Genomic DNA, 17,676 nt, shown 5'->3' on the forward strand with positions numbered 1-17,676 from the left:
CTGGTGTGGTGCCTCCTACTGGTTCAATAAACCTTGTTCCTAACTAAGGGAAATACTATCTGCTACTATATTGTTTCATCCTTCCTCTTTGGGGAAATCCAACAACTCCGTTGTGGTCGGACGGGGGAATAGCCAAACCGCCGCTCCATAGGAGCGCCGGGAAGCGCCGCCCTCAAGCCCGTCGACCTCGCCGCAAGCGTCGCCGCCGAGATGGAACAGGATCCGAGGTATACTTATTCTTATCCCTGAAGCCATCACCATCAAACAATGCCGGACGAAGAGCACTCACTTAACCGGCTAACCCTACTACCCTATACACCGGACAAGATCCCTACGTTCCCCTCTCCTCCCGTCACCTCCGGAGCACCCAGGGGAGGAGAAGGGAGCCCCAGGTTCACCGGGAAACAGATGTAAGTTCGTCTAAACCTATTAACATATGATCTACTTTCGAAGATCTCGACGCAAGAAATGCAATAGTGCAAAAGTTCCGAGGTGAAATTTAATCAATAGTTGAATGTAAAATTTGATAGGATATTCTTCGTTGGTGCAACATATAGTGCAAATGGCACATACTAGTTCTTTGATGATAATATAAAGTTCCAAGTCCCACACACATCAAATTATGCCCTTTGCTTATTCATGTGAAGTACTGTACGTACTTGTCAACCGTGCATGCATGCAGACGTGCACGGCCAGTACACAAGAGTCGCCATATGCATGCAAGAAGCGTTTTACTTCTTGCACACCACACCCTTGCCGTCCATGCCACTGGCACAGGTGACACCAGCGAGCTCAGACAGCACCGCGGCACCGTCGTTTCCACGGCTGACTCCATAGCGCGCCACGCTGCAGTCGGCGGCGAACAGGCTGGTGGTGGTGAAGGTGGCATCTCCTCCCATGGTGGGCATGGAGGCCCTAACGTCGAAATGGTTGACGTAGTCGGAGCGGTACGTCTGCCCGACCACACCGTGGACGTCGTCGGTGAGCGCGTCAAACTTGAATGCCAGCTCGAGGTGCGCGAGGCAGTCATCGGCGGTGACGCCGTAGCGGTGCACCCTCGAATCCTCCTCGGTGATGGGCACGGCGTTGGCCCTGACGCTGAACTTTCCGTGGAGGGCGACGAGCACGCCGTTGGCCGCCTTGGTGCGGGTCACGGACAGCTCGGGGACGCGGCTGGAGGTCCACTTGGCGCCTTCGACCAGGTCGGCGGGGATGTACACGGGCTCGCCGTCCAGGATGATCTCTAGGTGCTCGACAGCGTCGTCCCAGGTGCCGGTCTTCCTGGCGCCGAGGTAGAGGCGGTGGCCGTCGAAGAGCACGGCGATGGCCTGGATCCAGGTGAAGTCCCGGGACATGCCGCTGTGGCCGCTCTTGCCGATGAAGTGTGCGTTGATGTGAAGGTCACGGTCGGAGACGACGCAGAAGTCGGCGTCCCTGCGTCCGTGGAAGTAGAAGGCGTTGCCGTCACCGCCTATGAACCGCGGGTCGCCGCACGCCCCCGGGGTGTTGCACACTGCACGAACGCATGAACCACAACCATTATTAGCCAACAAAATCAAGCGTTACTGTTTATAGTTGTACCTGCAGAGTTAAGACATGGTGGAGTGCTCACCGCAGACGGGTTTGCATGATTTGCAGTCGGCGTAGCAGGACTGGGGGCAGTTGGCGGGGCAGTCCATCCTCTGGTTGGAGCAGTAGGGGTTCACCCTGGGACTCTCACTGCACTTGACGCTTATCGGATTCGGCTTCGGCTTCGGGCCATTGGCATTGGGTGGCCGTGGCTTGGATTGTGCGGTGGCGGCCCCCGCGGCGGCGAGAAGGACGACGGCCGCTAAAGCCAGCACGACTCCCAGACGCCTCGCCATTGCGAACGCCCTCACGCTGTCACTAGTTACTATTGTTGCTGATCGATTATTGATGGAAGTTGAATGGGTACGTTTGTATCCATGGCTCCTTGGCAATTTATAGGCCATCGATCGAGTTGACATCACTCTAGCTCGCTTCGTACTACATGGCGCTTGTCAACGCCGCCCCGGTATGCCTTCACCGGCCGGAAACGTGCGTGCCGCTCGCTTGATGCGAAAAAGCTTCTACTTTGCGTGCATAGATGCATCCGTAGATGGAACTTTATGCTACTTGCTAGCTACGTAGCTCCGGGCTATACGTGCATGTAAGTAAGTATACATATGGAGTAGTACGTTCTGATCTGTCGTAAGCTTACATATCCTGTAAGTAGCGTCCCAGGTTTTCAGGGCAATGCAAGTTTCTGTATACATGCATGTAGGTATATAAGTACAGTACACTCTCTGTGGACTAGCGTAGCAGGTTTCCAGGGCAAGATGCCAAAGCATGTGCTTAGGGCATCTCCAAGGCAGACCCTCAAATCGTTCGCATACGTCCGAACCGCGCTGTCCGAACGCAGTTTGCCATCTGAGGAGGTCAGTGGCGGAGTGGTGTGGGTGAAGAACGGAGCTTGGGGTAGCCTTTTATAGGTGATCCGAGGAGGTCAGTGGCGGAGTGGATCACGCCGGAGTTAATCTGGTCGGTGAGGTTGGTTTGGACGACGGGCGCGGTCGGTGTGGAGTGGATGAGGTCGAGAGAGCCTCTCGAAGCTCCAGCGTGACGAGTCTTGAGCTTTGTGGCCTTATCCGCGGCGCGGCTCATGTATAGGTGTGTCGGCGGTGTCTGTCTCCGGCGACTGCCAGATGGGCGCGGGGCAGCTCAGGCGGTGGGTCAACACCGTAGAGGACGTGCCGCGTGGAGAGGAGGTAGGCAGGGACCGGTGGGGAGTGAAGGCGCGGGTAGGCCGTGCTGATCCTGTTCGGCCGCTGTGGCTGAGGGCCGTGGCAGGTGCACCGGCCAGCCACTATGTCGTCGGCGGCGAGCAGCCGACCAGAGGGGCCTGGGGTAGCTCATTTAAGCCTCGAGTAGACGACACCGTGCGGGGAAGTGGAAGAGGAGAAGTGCACGCCATCGATCTCCCTCTCTCTCTGAACTTCTGAAGTTAACTGAATTTACAGAAAATTTTGACAGTGGTGAACATGATGGAAATATGCCGAGAGGCAAGAATAAAATGGTTATTATTATATTTCCTTAATCATGAAAAGGTTTATTAGTGATGATAGAATTGTATTGACTGAAAGCTTAAATACATGTGTGGATACATAAACAAATACCGTGTCCCTAGTGAGCCTATATTAGACTAGCTCGTTGATCAAAGATGGTTAAGATTTCCTGACCATAGACATGAGTTGTCATTTGATAACGGGATCACATCATTAGGACAATGATGTGATGGACAAGACCCATCCGTTAGCTTAGCATATTGGTCGTTCAGTTTATTGCTATTGTTTTCTTCATGTCAAATACATATTCCTCCGACAATGAGATTATGCAACTCCCGGATACCGGAGGAATCCCTTGTGTGCTATCAAACGTCACAACGTAACTGGGTGAGCATAAAGATGGTCTACAGGTATCTCCGAAGGTGTTTGTTGAGTTGACATAGACCGAGATTAGGATTTGTCACTCCGAGTATCGGAGAGGTATCTCTGGGCCCCTCTCGGTAATACACATCATAAGCTTGCAAGCAAATGACTAAGGAGTTGGTCACGAGGTGATGTATTATGGAACGAGTAAAGAGACTTGCCGGTAACGAGATTGAACTAGGTATGAAGATACCGACGATCGAATCTCGGGCAAGTAACATACATATGTTGTCATAAGGTTCGGCCGATAAAGATGTTTGTAGAATATTTAGGAGCCAATATGGGCATCCAGGTTCCGCTATTGGTTATTGACTGGAGAGGCGTCTCGGTCATGTCTACATAGTTCTCGAACCCATAGGGTCCACACGCTTAACATTTGTTGATGATATAGTGTTATATGAGTTATATGATTTGGTGACTGAATGTTGTTCGGGGTCCCGGGTGAGATCATGTACATGAAGATGAGTCTCAAAATGGTTGAGAGGTAAAGATTGATATATAGTACGATGATATTCGGACACCGAAAGAGTTTCGGAGTGCACCGGGTAGTCATCGGGTCACCGGAAGGGGTTCCAAACACCCCAGGTGAGTGTATAGGCCTAATGGGCCAAAGAAGGGGACAAACCAGCCCCTGGTGCGCCCCCTCCTTGGATAGCCAACCCTAGGGAAGGAAAGGGGAGGGGTGGCCCCTCCTCCCTTTCCCTCCTCAAGTGAGAAAGGAAAGGGGGGGCGCCACCCTCCCCTGCCTTCCTCCCGCACTCATACATGGCAGGGGTGCAGCTTGGGGCAGGACCCCAAGTGGGATTCGGCACCACTTAGGGCGCCTCCAGGCTGCCTCGTCCCTCCCCCACCTATATATATGTGGGAGGGGGGCGCCTAGCATAACCACGACAATTGCTTAGCCGTGTGCGGCGCCTCCCTCCATCGTTTACGCCCCCTGTCATATTTTCGTAGTGCTTAGGCGAAGCCCTGCGGAGATAGATTCACCATCACCGTCACCACACCGTCATGCTGCCGGAACTCATCTACTACCACGCCGTCTTGCTGGATCAAGAAGGCGGAGGACGTCACCGAGCAGAACATGTGCAGAACACGGAGGTGCCGTACGTTCGGTACTTGATCGGTTGGAGCGCGAAGAAGTTCGACTACATCAACCCCGTTGCTAAACGCTTATGCTTACGGTCTACAAGGGTACATAGACACATTTTTCCCTCTCATTGCTATGCATCTCCATGGATATATCTTGCGTGTGCATAGTTTTTTTGTTTTGTTTTTCATGCAACGTTTCTCTACAGTGGCATCCGAGCCAGGTCTATGCATAGATGATATGCACGACTAGAACACAAAGAGTTGTGTGCGGTAATAGTCATACTGCTTACCACCAACGTCTTATTTTGGTTCAGCGGTATTGTGGGATGAAGCGGCCCGGACCAACCTTACATGTCCACGCACATGAGACCGGTTCCACCGACTGGCATGCAACTAGTTTTGCATAAAGGTGGATGGCGGGTGTCTGTTTCTCCTACTTTAGCTGAATCAAATTTGACTGCGGCCGGTCATTGAAGAAGGTTAAAACAGCAAAATTGATAAATCACCATTGTGATTTTATGCGTAGGTAAGAACAGTTCTTGCTAGAAGCCCGTAGCAGCCACATAAAATTTGCAACAACAAAGTAGAGGACGGTTAACTTGTTTTTGCAGGGCATGTTGTGATGTGATATGGTCAAGATATGATGTGATATATGTTGATGTATGAGATGATCATGTTATGTAATATCGACAACGGGCAGGAGCCTTAGGGTTGTCTCTTTATTGTATGAAGTGCAAGCGCCATGTACTTGCTTTATTTTATCACTATGCGTTAGTGATAGTTGTGGAAGCAATAGTTGGCATGACGACCTCAATGCAATGATGCTATGATGGATTTCAAGGTTTCGAGCCGGTGATGATGGAGATCAAGATGATGCTTTAGAGATGGAGATCAAAAGCACAAGATGATGATGGCCATATCATGTCACATATTTTGATTGCATGTGATGTTTATGAAGGAAATATGCCCTAGAGGCAATAATAAAGTTATTATTTATTTCCTTATATCATGATAAATGTTTATTATTCATGCTAGAATTTTATTAACCGGAAACATAATACATGTGTGAATACATAGACAAACAGAGTGTCACTAGTATGCCTCTACTTGACTAGCTCGTTAATCAAAGATGGTTATGTTTCCTAACCATGGACAAAGAGTTGTTATTTGATTAACGGGATCACATCATTAGGTGAATGATCTGATTGACATGACCCATTCCATTAGCTTAGCACCTGATCGTTTAGTATGTTGCTATTGCTTTCTTCATGACTTATACATGTTCCTATGACTATGAGATTATGCAACTCCCGTTTGCCAGAGGAACACTTTGTGTGCTACCAAACGTCACAACGTAAGTAGGTGATTATAAAGGAGCTCTACAGGTGTCTGCAAAGGTACAAGTTGGGTTGGCGTATTTCGAGATTAGGATTTGTCACTCCGATTGTCGGAGAGGTATCTCTGGGCCCTCTCGGTAATGCACATCACATAAGCCTTGCAAGCATTGCAACTAATGAGTTAGTTGTGAGATGATGTATTACGGAACGAGTAAAGAGACTTGCCGGTAACGAGATTGAACTAGGTATTGGATACCGACGATCGACTCTCGGGCAAGTAACATACCGATGACAAAGGGAACAACATATGTTGTTATGCGGTCTGACCGATAAAAGATCTTCGTAGAATATGTAGGAGCCAATATGAGCATCCAGGTTCCGCTATTGGTTATTGACCAGAGACATGTCTCGGTCATGTCTACATTGTTCTCGAACCCGTAGGGTCCGCACGCTTAAGGTTACGATGATAGTTATATTATGAGTTTATGCATTTTGATGTACCGAAGGTTGTTCGGAGTCCCGGATGTGATCACGGACATGACGAGGAGTCTCGAAATGGTCGAGACATAAAGATTGATATATTGGAAGCCTATGTTTGGATATCGGAAGTGTTCCGAGTGAAATCGGGATTTTACCGGAGTACCGGGAGGTTACCGGAACCCCCCGGGAAGTATATGGGCCTTAGTGGGCCTTAGTGGAAGAGAGGAGAGGTGGCCAGAGATGGGCCGCGCGCCCCTCCCCCCCCCTTGGTCCGAATAGGACAAGGAGAGGGGGCCGGCCCCCCTTCCTCCTCTCTCTCCTCTTTTCCCCCCTCCGCGAATCCTATTCCAACTAGGAAAGGGGGGAGTCCTACTCCCGGAAGGAGTAGGACTCCTCCTGGCGCACCACCTCTTGGCCGGCCAGCCCCCCCCCCCTTGAGCCTTTATATACGGAGGCACGGGACACCGCTAGAGACACAAGTTGATCCATGTGATCATATTCTTAGCCGTGTGCGGTGCCCCCTTCCACCATAGTCCTCGATAATATTGTAGCGGTGCTTAGGCGAAGCCCTGCGACGGTAGTACATCAAGATCGTCACCACGCAGTCGTGCTGACGGAACTCTTCCCCGACACTCTGCTGGATCGGAGTCCGGGGATCGTCATCGAGCTGAACGTGTGCTAGAACTCGGAGGTGCCGTAGTTTCGGTGCTTGATCGGTCGGGCCATGAAGATGTACGACTGCATCAACCAAGTTAACGCTTCCGTTGTCGATCTACAAGGGTACGTAGATCATACTCTCCCCTCTCGTTGCTATGCATCACCATGATCTTGCGTGTGCGTAGGAAAATTTTTGAAATTACTACGTTACCCATCAGTTTATCCTTTATGCATCTTATTTTGCTTAGAACGGCGGTAGCATTATAAGATGATCCCTTCACTTAATTTCAAGATAAAAGTGTTCTCCCTGAGTATGCATCGTTGCTAAAGTTCGTCATTTCGAGACACCATGTGATGATCGGGTCTGATAGACTGTACGTTCACATACAACGGGTCTAAGACAGTTTTGCACATGCAGAATACTTGGGTTAAACTTGACGAGCTTAGCATGTACAGACATGGTCTCGGAACACTAGAGACCGAAAGGTCGAACATGAGTCATATGGTAGATATGATCAACATAGAGATGTTCACCATTGATGACTACCCCATCTCACATCATGATCGGACATGTGATAGTTGATTTGGATCATGTATCACTTAGATAAACTTGAGGGATGTTTATTTAAGTGGGAGTTAATTAGTAATTTGATTAATTGAACTTAATTTATCATGAACTTAGTCTTGATAGTTTTGCATATCTATGTTGGAGATCAATAGCTCACGATATAGCTCCTATATATTTTTGATATGTTCCCAGAGAAAAATAAGTTGAAAGATGATAGTAGCAATTATGCGGACTGGGTCCGTGATCTGAGGATTATCCTCATTGCTACACAGAAGAGTTATGTCATTGATGCACCGCTAGGTGACAAACCTGTTGTAGGAGCAGATGCAGACGTTATGAATGTTTAGCAAGCTCGATATGATGACTACTTGATAGTTTAGTGCACCATGCTTTACGACTTCGAACTGGGGCTTAAAAACGTTTTGAACACCAGAGAGCATATCAGATGTTCCAAGAGCCGAAAATTGGTATTTCATATTCATGCCCGTGTCGAGAGGTATGAGACGTCTGACAAGTGTTTTGCCTACAAGATGGAGGAGAATAGCTCAGCTAGTGAGCATGAACTCAGAATGTCTGGGTACTACAATCCCTTGAATCAAGTGGGAGTTAATCTTCCAGATAAGATAGTGATCGATAGAGTTCTCTAGTCTCTATCACCAAGCTACTAGAACTTCGTGATGAACTATAATATGCAAGGGATGACAAAAATGATTCCCAAGCTCTTCGCAATGCTGAAATCGGCAAAGGTAGAAATCAAGAAAGAGCATCAAGTGTTGATGGTTAACAAGACCACTAGTTTAAAGAAAAAGGACAAGGGAAAGAAAGGGAACTTCAAGAAGAATGGTGAGCAAGTTGCCACTCCTGGGAAGAAAGCCCAAAGATGGACCCAAGCCTGAAACGGAGTGCTTCTACTGCAAAGGAATGGTCACTGGAAGCGGAACTGCCCCAAATACTTGGCGGATAAGAAGGATGGCAAAGTGAACAAAGTTATATTTGATATACAAGTTATTGATGTGTACCTTACTAGTATTCATAGTAGCCCCTGGGTATTTGATACTGGTTCAGTTGCTAAAGATTAGTAACTCGAAACAGGAGTTGCAGAATAAATAGAGATTAATTAAGGGTGAGGTGATGATGTGTGTTGGAAATGATTCTAAGGTTGATACGATCACCATCCCACACTCCCTCTACCTTCAGGATTAGTGTTGATCCTAAATAAATGTTATTTGGTGTTTGCGTTGAGCGTGAATATGATTTGATCATGTTTATTGCAATACATTTATTCATTTACGTTAGAGAATAATTATTGTTCTATTTACATGAATAAAACCTTCTATGGTCATACACCCAATGTGAATGGTTTACTGAATCTCGATCGTAGTGATACACATATTCGTAATATTGATGCGAAAAGATGCAAAGTAGATAATGATAGTGCAACATATTTGTGGCACTGCCGTTTAGGTCATATTTGTGTAAAGCGCATGAAGAAACTCCATGCAGATAGACTTTTGGAATCACTTCATTATGAATCATTTGATACTTGTGAACCATGCCTCATGGGCAAGATGACTAAAACTCTGTTCTCTGGAACAATGGAGCGAGCTAATGAATTAATGGAAATAATACATACTAATGTATGCGGTCTGACGAGTGTTGAAGCACGCGGCGGGTATCATTATTTTTCTGACCTTCACAAATGATTTGAGTAGGTATGGGTATATCTACTTAATGAAACACAAGTCTGAAACATTTGAAAAGTTCAAAGAATTTCAGAGTGAAGTGGAGAATTATCGTAACAAGAAAATAAAGTTTCTACGATCTGATTGCAGAGGGGAATATTTGAGTTACAAGTTTTGCCTTCATTTAAAAAAATGTGGAATTGTTTCACAACTCACGCCATCTGGAACACCACACCAAAATGGTGTGTCTGAACATCGTAACTGTACTTTATTGGATATGGTGCGATCTATGATGTCTCTTACCGATTTACCCACTATCGTTTTGGGGTTATGCATTAGAGATAGCCACATTCACGTTAAATAGGGCACCATCTAAATCCATTGAGACGACACCATATGAACTATGGTTTGGCAAAGACCTAAGTTGTTGTTTCTTAAAGTTTGGCGTTGCAACACTTATGTCAAAAGGCTTCAGCCTGATAAGCTAGAACCCAAACCGGAGAAGTGCGTCTTCATAGGATACCCTAAGGAAACAATTGGGTTCACCTTCTACCACATATTCGGAGGCAAGATCTTTGTTTCCAAGAATGGAACATTTCTAGAGAAGGAGTTTCTCTTGAAAGAAGTGAGTGGGAGGAAAGTAGAACTTGATGAGGTAATTGTACATTCTCTCAATTTGGAAAGTAGCACATCAGATAAATCCGTTCCCGTGATGCCTACACCAAATAGAAAGGAACCTAATGATGATGATCATGAAACTTCAGATCAAGTTACTACTGGACCTCATAGGTCGAACAGAGCACGTACCGCAACAGAGTGATACGGTAATCATGTCCTGGAAGTCATGTTACTAGACCATGGCAAATCTACGAACAATGAAGAAGCTATGATGAGCCCAGATTCTGATAGATGGCTTGAGGCCATGAAATCTGAGAGAGGATCCATGTATGAGAACAAAGTGTGGACTTGGGTGGAATTACCCGATGATCGGCAAGCCATTGAGAATAAATGGATCTTGAAGAAGAAGAAGAAGACAGACGCTGATGGTAATGTCACCATCTCCAAAGCTCGACTTGTCGCGAAAGGTTTTTGACAAGTTCAAGGGGTTGACTACGATGATACCTTCTCACCCATAGCGATGCTTAAGTCAATCGGAATCATGTTAGCAATTATCGCATTTTATAATTATGAAATTTGGCAAATGGACGTCAAAACTGCATTCCTTAATGGATTTCTTAAAGAAGAGTTGTATATTATGTAACCAGAAGGTTTTGTCGATCATAAAGGTGCTAGCAAAGTGTGCAAGCTCCAGCGATCCATCTATGGACTGGCGCAAGCATCTCAAAGTTGGAATATACGCTTTGATGAGGTGATCAAAGCATATAGTTTTACACAGACTTATGATGAAGCCTGTATTTACAAGAAAGTGAGTGGGAGCTTTGTAGCATTTCTAATATTATATGTGGATGACATATTATTGACTGGAAATGATATAGAATTTCTAGATAGCATAAAATGATACTTGAATAAGAATTTTTTAATCAAAGACCTTAGTGAAGCTACTTATATATTGGGCATCAAGATATATAGGAATAGATCGAGACACTTGATAGACTTTCACAAAGCTCTTACCTTGATAAAGTTTTGAATAAGTTCAGAAATGGATCAGTCAAAGAAAGGGTTCTTGCCTGTGTTACAAGGTGTGAACTTGAGTAAGACTCAAAGCCCGATCTCGGTAGAAGATAGATAGAGAATGAAAGTCATTCCTTATGCCTCAGCCATAGGTTCTATGAAGTATGCCATACTGTGTACCAGACCTGTTGTGTGCCTTGCCATGAGTTTGGCAAGGGGGTACAATAGTGATCCAGGAGTGGACCACTGGATAGCGGCCAAAATTATCCTTAGGTACCTGAAAAGGACTAAGGAAATGTTTCTCGATTATGGAGGTGATAAAGAGTTTGTCGTAAAGGGTTACATCGATGCAAGCTTTAACACCAAACCAAATGACTCTGAGTCTCAATATGGATATGTATTGAACGTGGGAGCAATTAGCTAGAGTAGCTCCATCCAGAGCATTGTGGACATAGAAATTTGCAAAATACATAACGGATCTGAATGTGGCAGACCCATTGACTAAACCTCTCTCGCAAGCAAAATATGATCACACCTTAGTACTTTTTGAGTGTTAATCACATGGTGATGTGAACTAGATTATTGACTCTAGTAAACTCTTTGGGTGTTAGTCACATGGCGATGTGAACTATGGTTATTAATCACATGGCGATGTGAACTAGATTATTGACTCTAGTGCAAGTGGGAGACCGATGGAAATATGCCCTAGAGGAAATAATAAAATGGTCATTGTTATATTTCCTTGATCATGATAAAGGTTTATTATTCATGCTAGAATTGTATTGCCCGGAAGCTTAAATACATGTGTGGATACATAAACAAATATCGTGTCCCTAGTGAGCCTCTACTAGACTAGCTCGTTGATCAAACATGGTTAAGGTTTCTGAACCATAGACATGAGTTGTCATTTGATAATAGGATCACATCATTAGGAGAATGATGTGATGGACAAGACCCATCCGTTAGCTTAGCATATTCATCATTCAGTTTATTGCTATTGCTTTCTTCATGTCAAATACATATTCCTCCGACAATGAGATTATGCAACTCCCGGATACTGAAGGAATACCTTGTGTGCTATCAAACGTCACAACGTAACTGGGTGATCATAAAGATGCTCTACACGTATCTCTGAAGGTGTTTATTGAGTCGGCATAGATTGAGATTAGGATTTGTCACTCCGAGTATCGAAGAGGTATCTCTGGGCCCCTCTCGGTAATACACATCATAAGCTTGCAAGCAAATGACTAATGAGTTGGTCATGAGGTGATGTATTGTGGAACGAGTAAAGAGACTTGTCGGTAACAAGATTGAACTAGGTATGAAGATACCGACGATCGAATCTCGGGCAAGTAACATACCGATGAACAAAGGGAATTATGTAAGTTGTCATAAGGTTCGACCGATTGTAGGAGCCAATATGGGCATCTAGGTTCTGCTATTGGTTATTGACCAGAGAGGCGTCTCGGTCATGTCTACATAGTTCTCGAACCCGTAGGGTCCACACGCTTAACGTTTGTTGACAATATAGTGTTATATGAGTTATATGATTTGGTGACCAAATGTTGTTCGGGGTCCCAGATGAGATCACGGACATGAAGAGGAGTCTTGAAATGGTTGAGAGGTAAAGATTGATATATAGGATGATGGTATTCGGACACCGGAAGAGTTTCGGAGTGCACCGGGTAGTCATCGGGTCACCGAAAGAGTTTCAGAGTGCACCGGGTAGTCATCGGGTCACCGGAAGGGGTTTCGAACACCCCGGTGAGTGTATGGGCCTAATGGGCCAAAGAAGGGGACATACCAGCCCCTGGTGCGCCCCTTCCTTGGACACCTAGCCCTAGGGAAGGAAACGGGAGGGGTGGCCCCTCCTCCCTTTCCCTCCTCTAGTGAGAAAGGAAAGGGGGGCGCCACCCTCCCATGCCTTCCTCCCGCACTCATACATGGCAGGTGCTACCTCTTGAGCATGCATTGGTTTTCCCTTGAAGAGGAAAGGGTGATGCAGCAAAGTAGCATAAGTATTTCCCTCAGTTTTTGAGAACCAAGGTATCAATCCAGTAGGAGATAACACGCAAGTCACCTAGTACCTGCAACCAATGCAATAAAGGGGTTGTGAATCCCTTCACGGTCACTCATAAAAGTGAGATCTGATAAATATAGTAAGATAAATATTTTTGGTATTTTTGTTGTATAGATTGGAAAGTAAAGATTGCAAAATAGTAAACGAGATGCTATGTAAATAAAAAGAGATGCAATATAATAAGAAAGAGACCCGGGGGCCATAGGTTTCACTAGTGGCTTCTCTCATGATATCATGTATTACGGTGGGTGAACAAATTACTGCCGAGCAATTGATAGAAGAGCGCATAGTTATGAGAATATCTAGGCAATGATCATGAATATAGGCATCACGTCCGTGTTAAGTAGACCGAAATGATTCTTGATATGTCCATTTTGCATCATGCTTTTACTTCGATATTTATTGCATTATGGGCTGTTATTACACATTATGTCACAATACTTATGCCCATCGTCTCTTATTTTATAAGGTTTACATAAAGAAGGAGAATGCCGGCAGCTGGGATTCTAGGCTGGAAAAGGAGCAAATATTAGAGACCTATTCTGCACAGCTCCAAAAGTCCTGAAACTCCACGGAAGACATTTTCCAAATATATAAAAAAATACTGAGAGCAAGAACTTCACCAGGGGGGCACACCCTGCCCACGAGGGTGGGGGCGCGCCCTACCCCCTAGGCGCGCCCCCTACCTCGTGGGCCCCCTGGTGGCCCTCCGGTGACCATCTTCTGCTCTATGAAGTCTTTCGATGGGAAAAAATAATAAGCCATCTTCTCGGACGAAACTCCGCCGCCACGAGGCGGAACCTTGGCGGAACCAATCTAGGGCTCTGGCGGAGCTGTTCTGCCGGGGAAACTTCCCTCCCGGAGGGGGAAATCATCGCCATCGTCATCACCAACGCTCCTCTCATCGGGAGAGGGCAATCTCCATCAACATGTTCATCAGCACCATCTCCTCTCAAAACCCTAGTTCATCTCTTGTATCCAATTCTTGTCTCCAAGTTCGGGATTGGTGCTAGTAGGTTGCTAGTAGTGTTAATTACTCCTTGTAGTTGATGCTAGTTGGTTTAATTGGTGGAAGATCATATGTTCAGATCCCATATGCATATTAATACCCCTCTGATTATGAACATGTTTATGCTTTGTGAGTAGTTACTTTTGTTCCTGAGGACATGGGAGAAGTCTTGCTATTAGTAGTCATGTGAATTTGGTATTCGTTCGATATTTTGATGAGATGTATGTTGTCTCTCCTCTAGTGGTGTTATGTGAACGTCGACTACATGACACTTCACCATTGTTTGGGCCTAGAGGAAGGCATTGGGGAGTAATATGTAGATGATGGGTTGCTAGAGTGACAGAAGCTTAAACCCTAGTTTATGTGTTGCTTCGTAAGGGACTGATTTGGATCCATATGTTTCATGCTATGGTTAGGTTTACTTTAATACTTTTGTTGTAGTTGTGGATGCTTGCAGTAGAGGTTAATCATAAGTGGGATGCTTGTCCAAGTAAGGGCGGTACCCAAGCACCGGTCCACCCACATACCAAATTATCAAAGTACGGAACGTGAATCATATGAGCGTGATGAAAACTAGCTTGACGATATTCCCATGTGTCCTCGGGAGCGCTTTTCTCTATATAAGAGTTTGTCCAGGCTTGTCCTTTGCTACAAAAAGGATTGGGCCACCTTGCTGCACTTTATTTACTTTTGCTACTTGTTGCTCCTTACAAATTATCCTATCACAAAACTATCTGTTACCACTTATTTCAGTACTTGTAGAGAATACCTTGCTGGAAACCGCTTATCATTTCCTTCTGCTCCTCGTTGGGTTCGACACTCTTACTTATCGAAAGGACTACGATAGATCCCCTATACTTGTGGGTCATCAAGACTCTTTTCTGGCACCATTGCCAGGGAGTGAAGCACCTTTGGTAGGTGGAATTTGGGAAGGAAAAATTTATATAGTGTGCTGAAATTTACTGTCAGTTGTTATTATGGAAAGTAATCCTCTGAGGGGCTTGTTCGGGTATCTTCACCCCGACCAGTAGAGCAAAGAGTTGCTCCTCAACCTACTCAACCTACTGAAAATGAAAATGAAAATGTCTGCTTTGAAATTCCTTCAGGTATGATAGAAAAACTGCTAGCTAATCCCTTTTTAGGAGATGTAACAAAACATCCTGATGAGCATCTAATATATGTGGATGAAGTTTGTGGATAATTTAAGCTTGCAGGTGTACCCGGAGATGTTGTTAAGAAGAAGGTCTTCCCTTTATCTTTGAAGGGAGATGCATCGACATGGTATAGGCTATGTGATGATATGGGGTCTTGGAATTACAAACGATTGAAATTGGAATTTCATCAGAAGTTTTATCCTATGCATCTTGTTCATCGTGATCGCAATTACATATATAATTTTTGGCCTCGCGAAGGAGAAAGCATCGCTCAAGCTTGGGGAGGCTTAAATCAATGTTATATTCATGCCCCAATCATGAGCTCTCGAGAAAAATGATTATTCAAAATTTCTATGCTCGGCTTTCTAATAACAATCGCACCATGCTTGATACTTCTTGTGCTGGCTCTTTTATGATGAAGACTATTGAATTCAAATGGGATTTATTGGAAAGAATTAAACGCAACTCTGAAGATTGGGACCTCGACAAAGGTAAGGAGCCAGGTATGACACCTAGTTTTGATTGTGTTAATCTTTTATGGATACCGATATTTTCCGTAAATTTAGCACTAAATATGGACTTGACTCTGAGATAGTAGCTTCTTTTTGTGAATCTTTTGCTACTTATGTTGATCTCCCCAAGGAGAAGTGGTTTAAATATCATCCTCTCATAGAAGTAAAAGTAGCTGCACCTATTAAAGTTGAAGAAAATACTATCACTTATAATGATCCTATTGTTCCTACTTCATATGTTGAGAAACCACCTTTTCCTGTTAGGATAAAGGATCATGCTAAAGCTTCAACTGTGGTTCGTAAAAGCAATATTAAAACATATACACCTCCTGAGCAAGTTAAAGTTGAACCTAATATTGCTATTGTTAAAGATCTCTTGTCTGATAATATTGATGGGCATGTTATTTATTTCTGTGATGAAACTGCTAGAATTGCTAAACCGTGTGCTAAAGATAAACCTAGACCTGTGGTAGGCATGCCTGTTATTTCTGTTAAAATAGGAGATCATTGTTATCATGGCTTATGTGATATGAGTGCTAGTGCAAGTGCAATACCTTATTCCTTATACAAAGAAGTTGTGCATGATATTGCACCTGCTGAGATGGAAGATATTGATGTCACAATTAAACTTGCCAATAGAGATACTATTTCACTAATGGGAATTGTTAGAGATGTTGAAGTCTTGTGTGGGAAAACTAAATATCCTGCTGATTTTCTTGTTCTTGGTTCTCCACAAGATAGCTTTTGCCCCATTATATTTGGTAGACCCTTCTTGAACACTGTAAATGCTACCATAGATTGCAAAAGAGATGTTGTTACTATCGGTTTAGATGATATGACTCATGAATTTAATTTCTCTAAATTTAGTAGACAACACTGTGAAGAAGAATTACCTAGTAAGGATGAAATTATTGGTCTTGCTTCTATTGCCGTACCTCCTAGTGATCCTTTAGAACATTATTTGCTAGACCATGAAAATGATATGTTTATGAATGAAAGAAGGGAATTAGATGAGGTATTCTTTAAACAGGAACCTATTCTGAAAAATAATTTACCTATTGTAATCCTAGGGGTCCTCCTCCACCCAAGGGTGATCCCGTTTTTGAGCTTAAACCGTTATCTGATACTCTTAAATATGCTTATCTTGATGAGAAAAAGATATATCCTATTATTATTAGTGCTAACCTTTCAGAGCATGAGGAAGAGAGATTATTGAAAACTCTGAAGAAGCACCGTGCTGCTATTGGGTATACTCTTGATGATCTTAAGGGCATTAGCCCCACTCTATGTCAACATAAAATCAATTTGGAAGAAGATGCTAAACCAGTTCATGATCATCAACGACGGCTGAATCCTAAAATGAAAGAAGTGGTGAGAAAGGAAATACTAAAGCTCCTTGAGGCAGTTATAATCTATCCCGTTGCTGATAGTCAGTGGGTAAGTCCTGTCCATTGTGTCCCTAAGAAGGAAGGTATTACTGTCATTCCTAATGATAAAGATGAATTGATTCCTCAAAGAATTATTACAGGTTATAGGATGGTAATTGATATTCCGCAAATTAAATAAGGCAACTAAAAAGGATCATTACCCCTTACCTTTTAGCGACCAGATGCTAGAAAGATTATCCAAACATACACATTTTTGCTTTCTAGATGGTTATTCTGGTTTCTCTCAAATACATGTGTCAGCCAAAGATCAATCAAAGACTACTTTTACATGCCCTTTTGGTACTTTTGCTTATATACGTATGCCTTTTGGTTTATGTAATGCACCTGCTACCTTTCAAAGATGCACGATGGCTATATTCTCTGACTTTTGTGAAAAGATTTGTGAGGTTTTCATGGACGACTTTTCCGTCTATGGATCTTCTTTTGATGATTGCTTAAGAAACCTTGATCGAGTTTTGCAGAGATGCGAAGAAACTAATCTTGTCTTGAATTGGGAAAAGTGCCACTTTATGGTTAATGAAGGTATTGTCTTGGGGCACA

General features: G+C 44.3%; 1 protein-coding gene across 1 annotated transcript; it reads right to left on the reverse strand.

Moving 5' to 3' along the window:
- Positions 1–609: 609 nt before the first annotated feature.
- On the reverse strand, positions 610–1,928 carry LOC125533941. Its single transcript, XM_048697265.1, has 2 exons — positions 1,613–1,928; positions 610–1,513 (listed from the first exon to the last, which is right to left on the reverse strand). The coding sequence occupies exons 1-2, from the start codon at positions 1,863–1,865 to the stop codon at positions 732–734; spliced, it is 1,035 nt and encodes a 344-aa protein (XP_048553222.1). The 5' UTR covers positions 1,866–1,928; the 3' UTR covers positions 610–731.
- Between the last annotated feature and the right edge of the window lie 15,748 nt (positions 1,929–17,676).

Source organism: Triticum urartu, chromosome 2 (assembly GCF_003073215.2).
Source record: "Triticum urartu cultivar G1812 chromosome 2, Tu2.1, whole genome shotgun sequence".
Taxonomy (NCBI): Eukaryota; Viridiplantae; Streptophyta; class Magnoliopsida; order Poales; family Poaceae; genus Triticum; species Triticum urartu.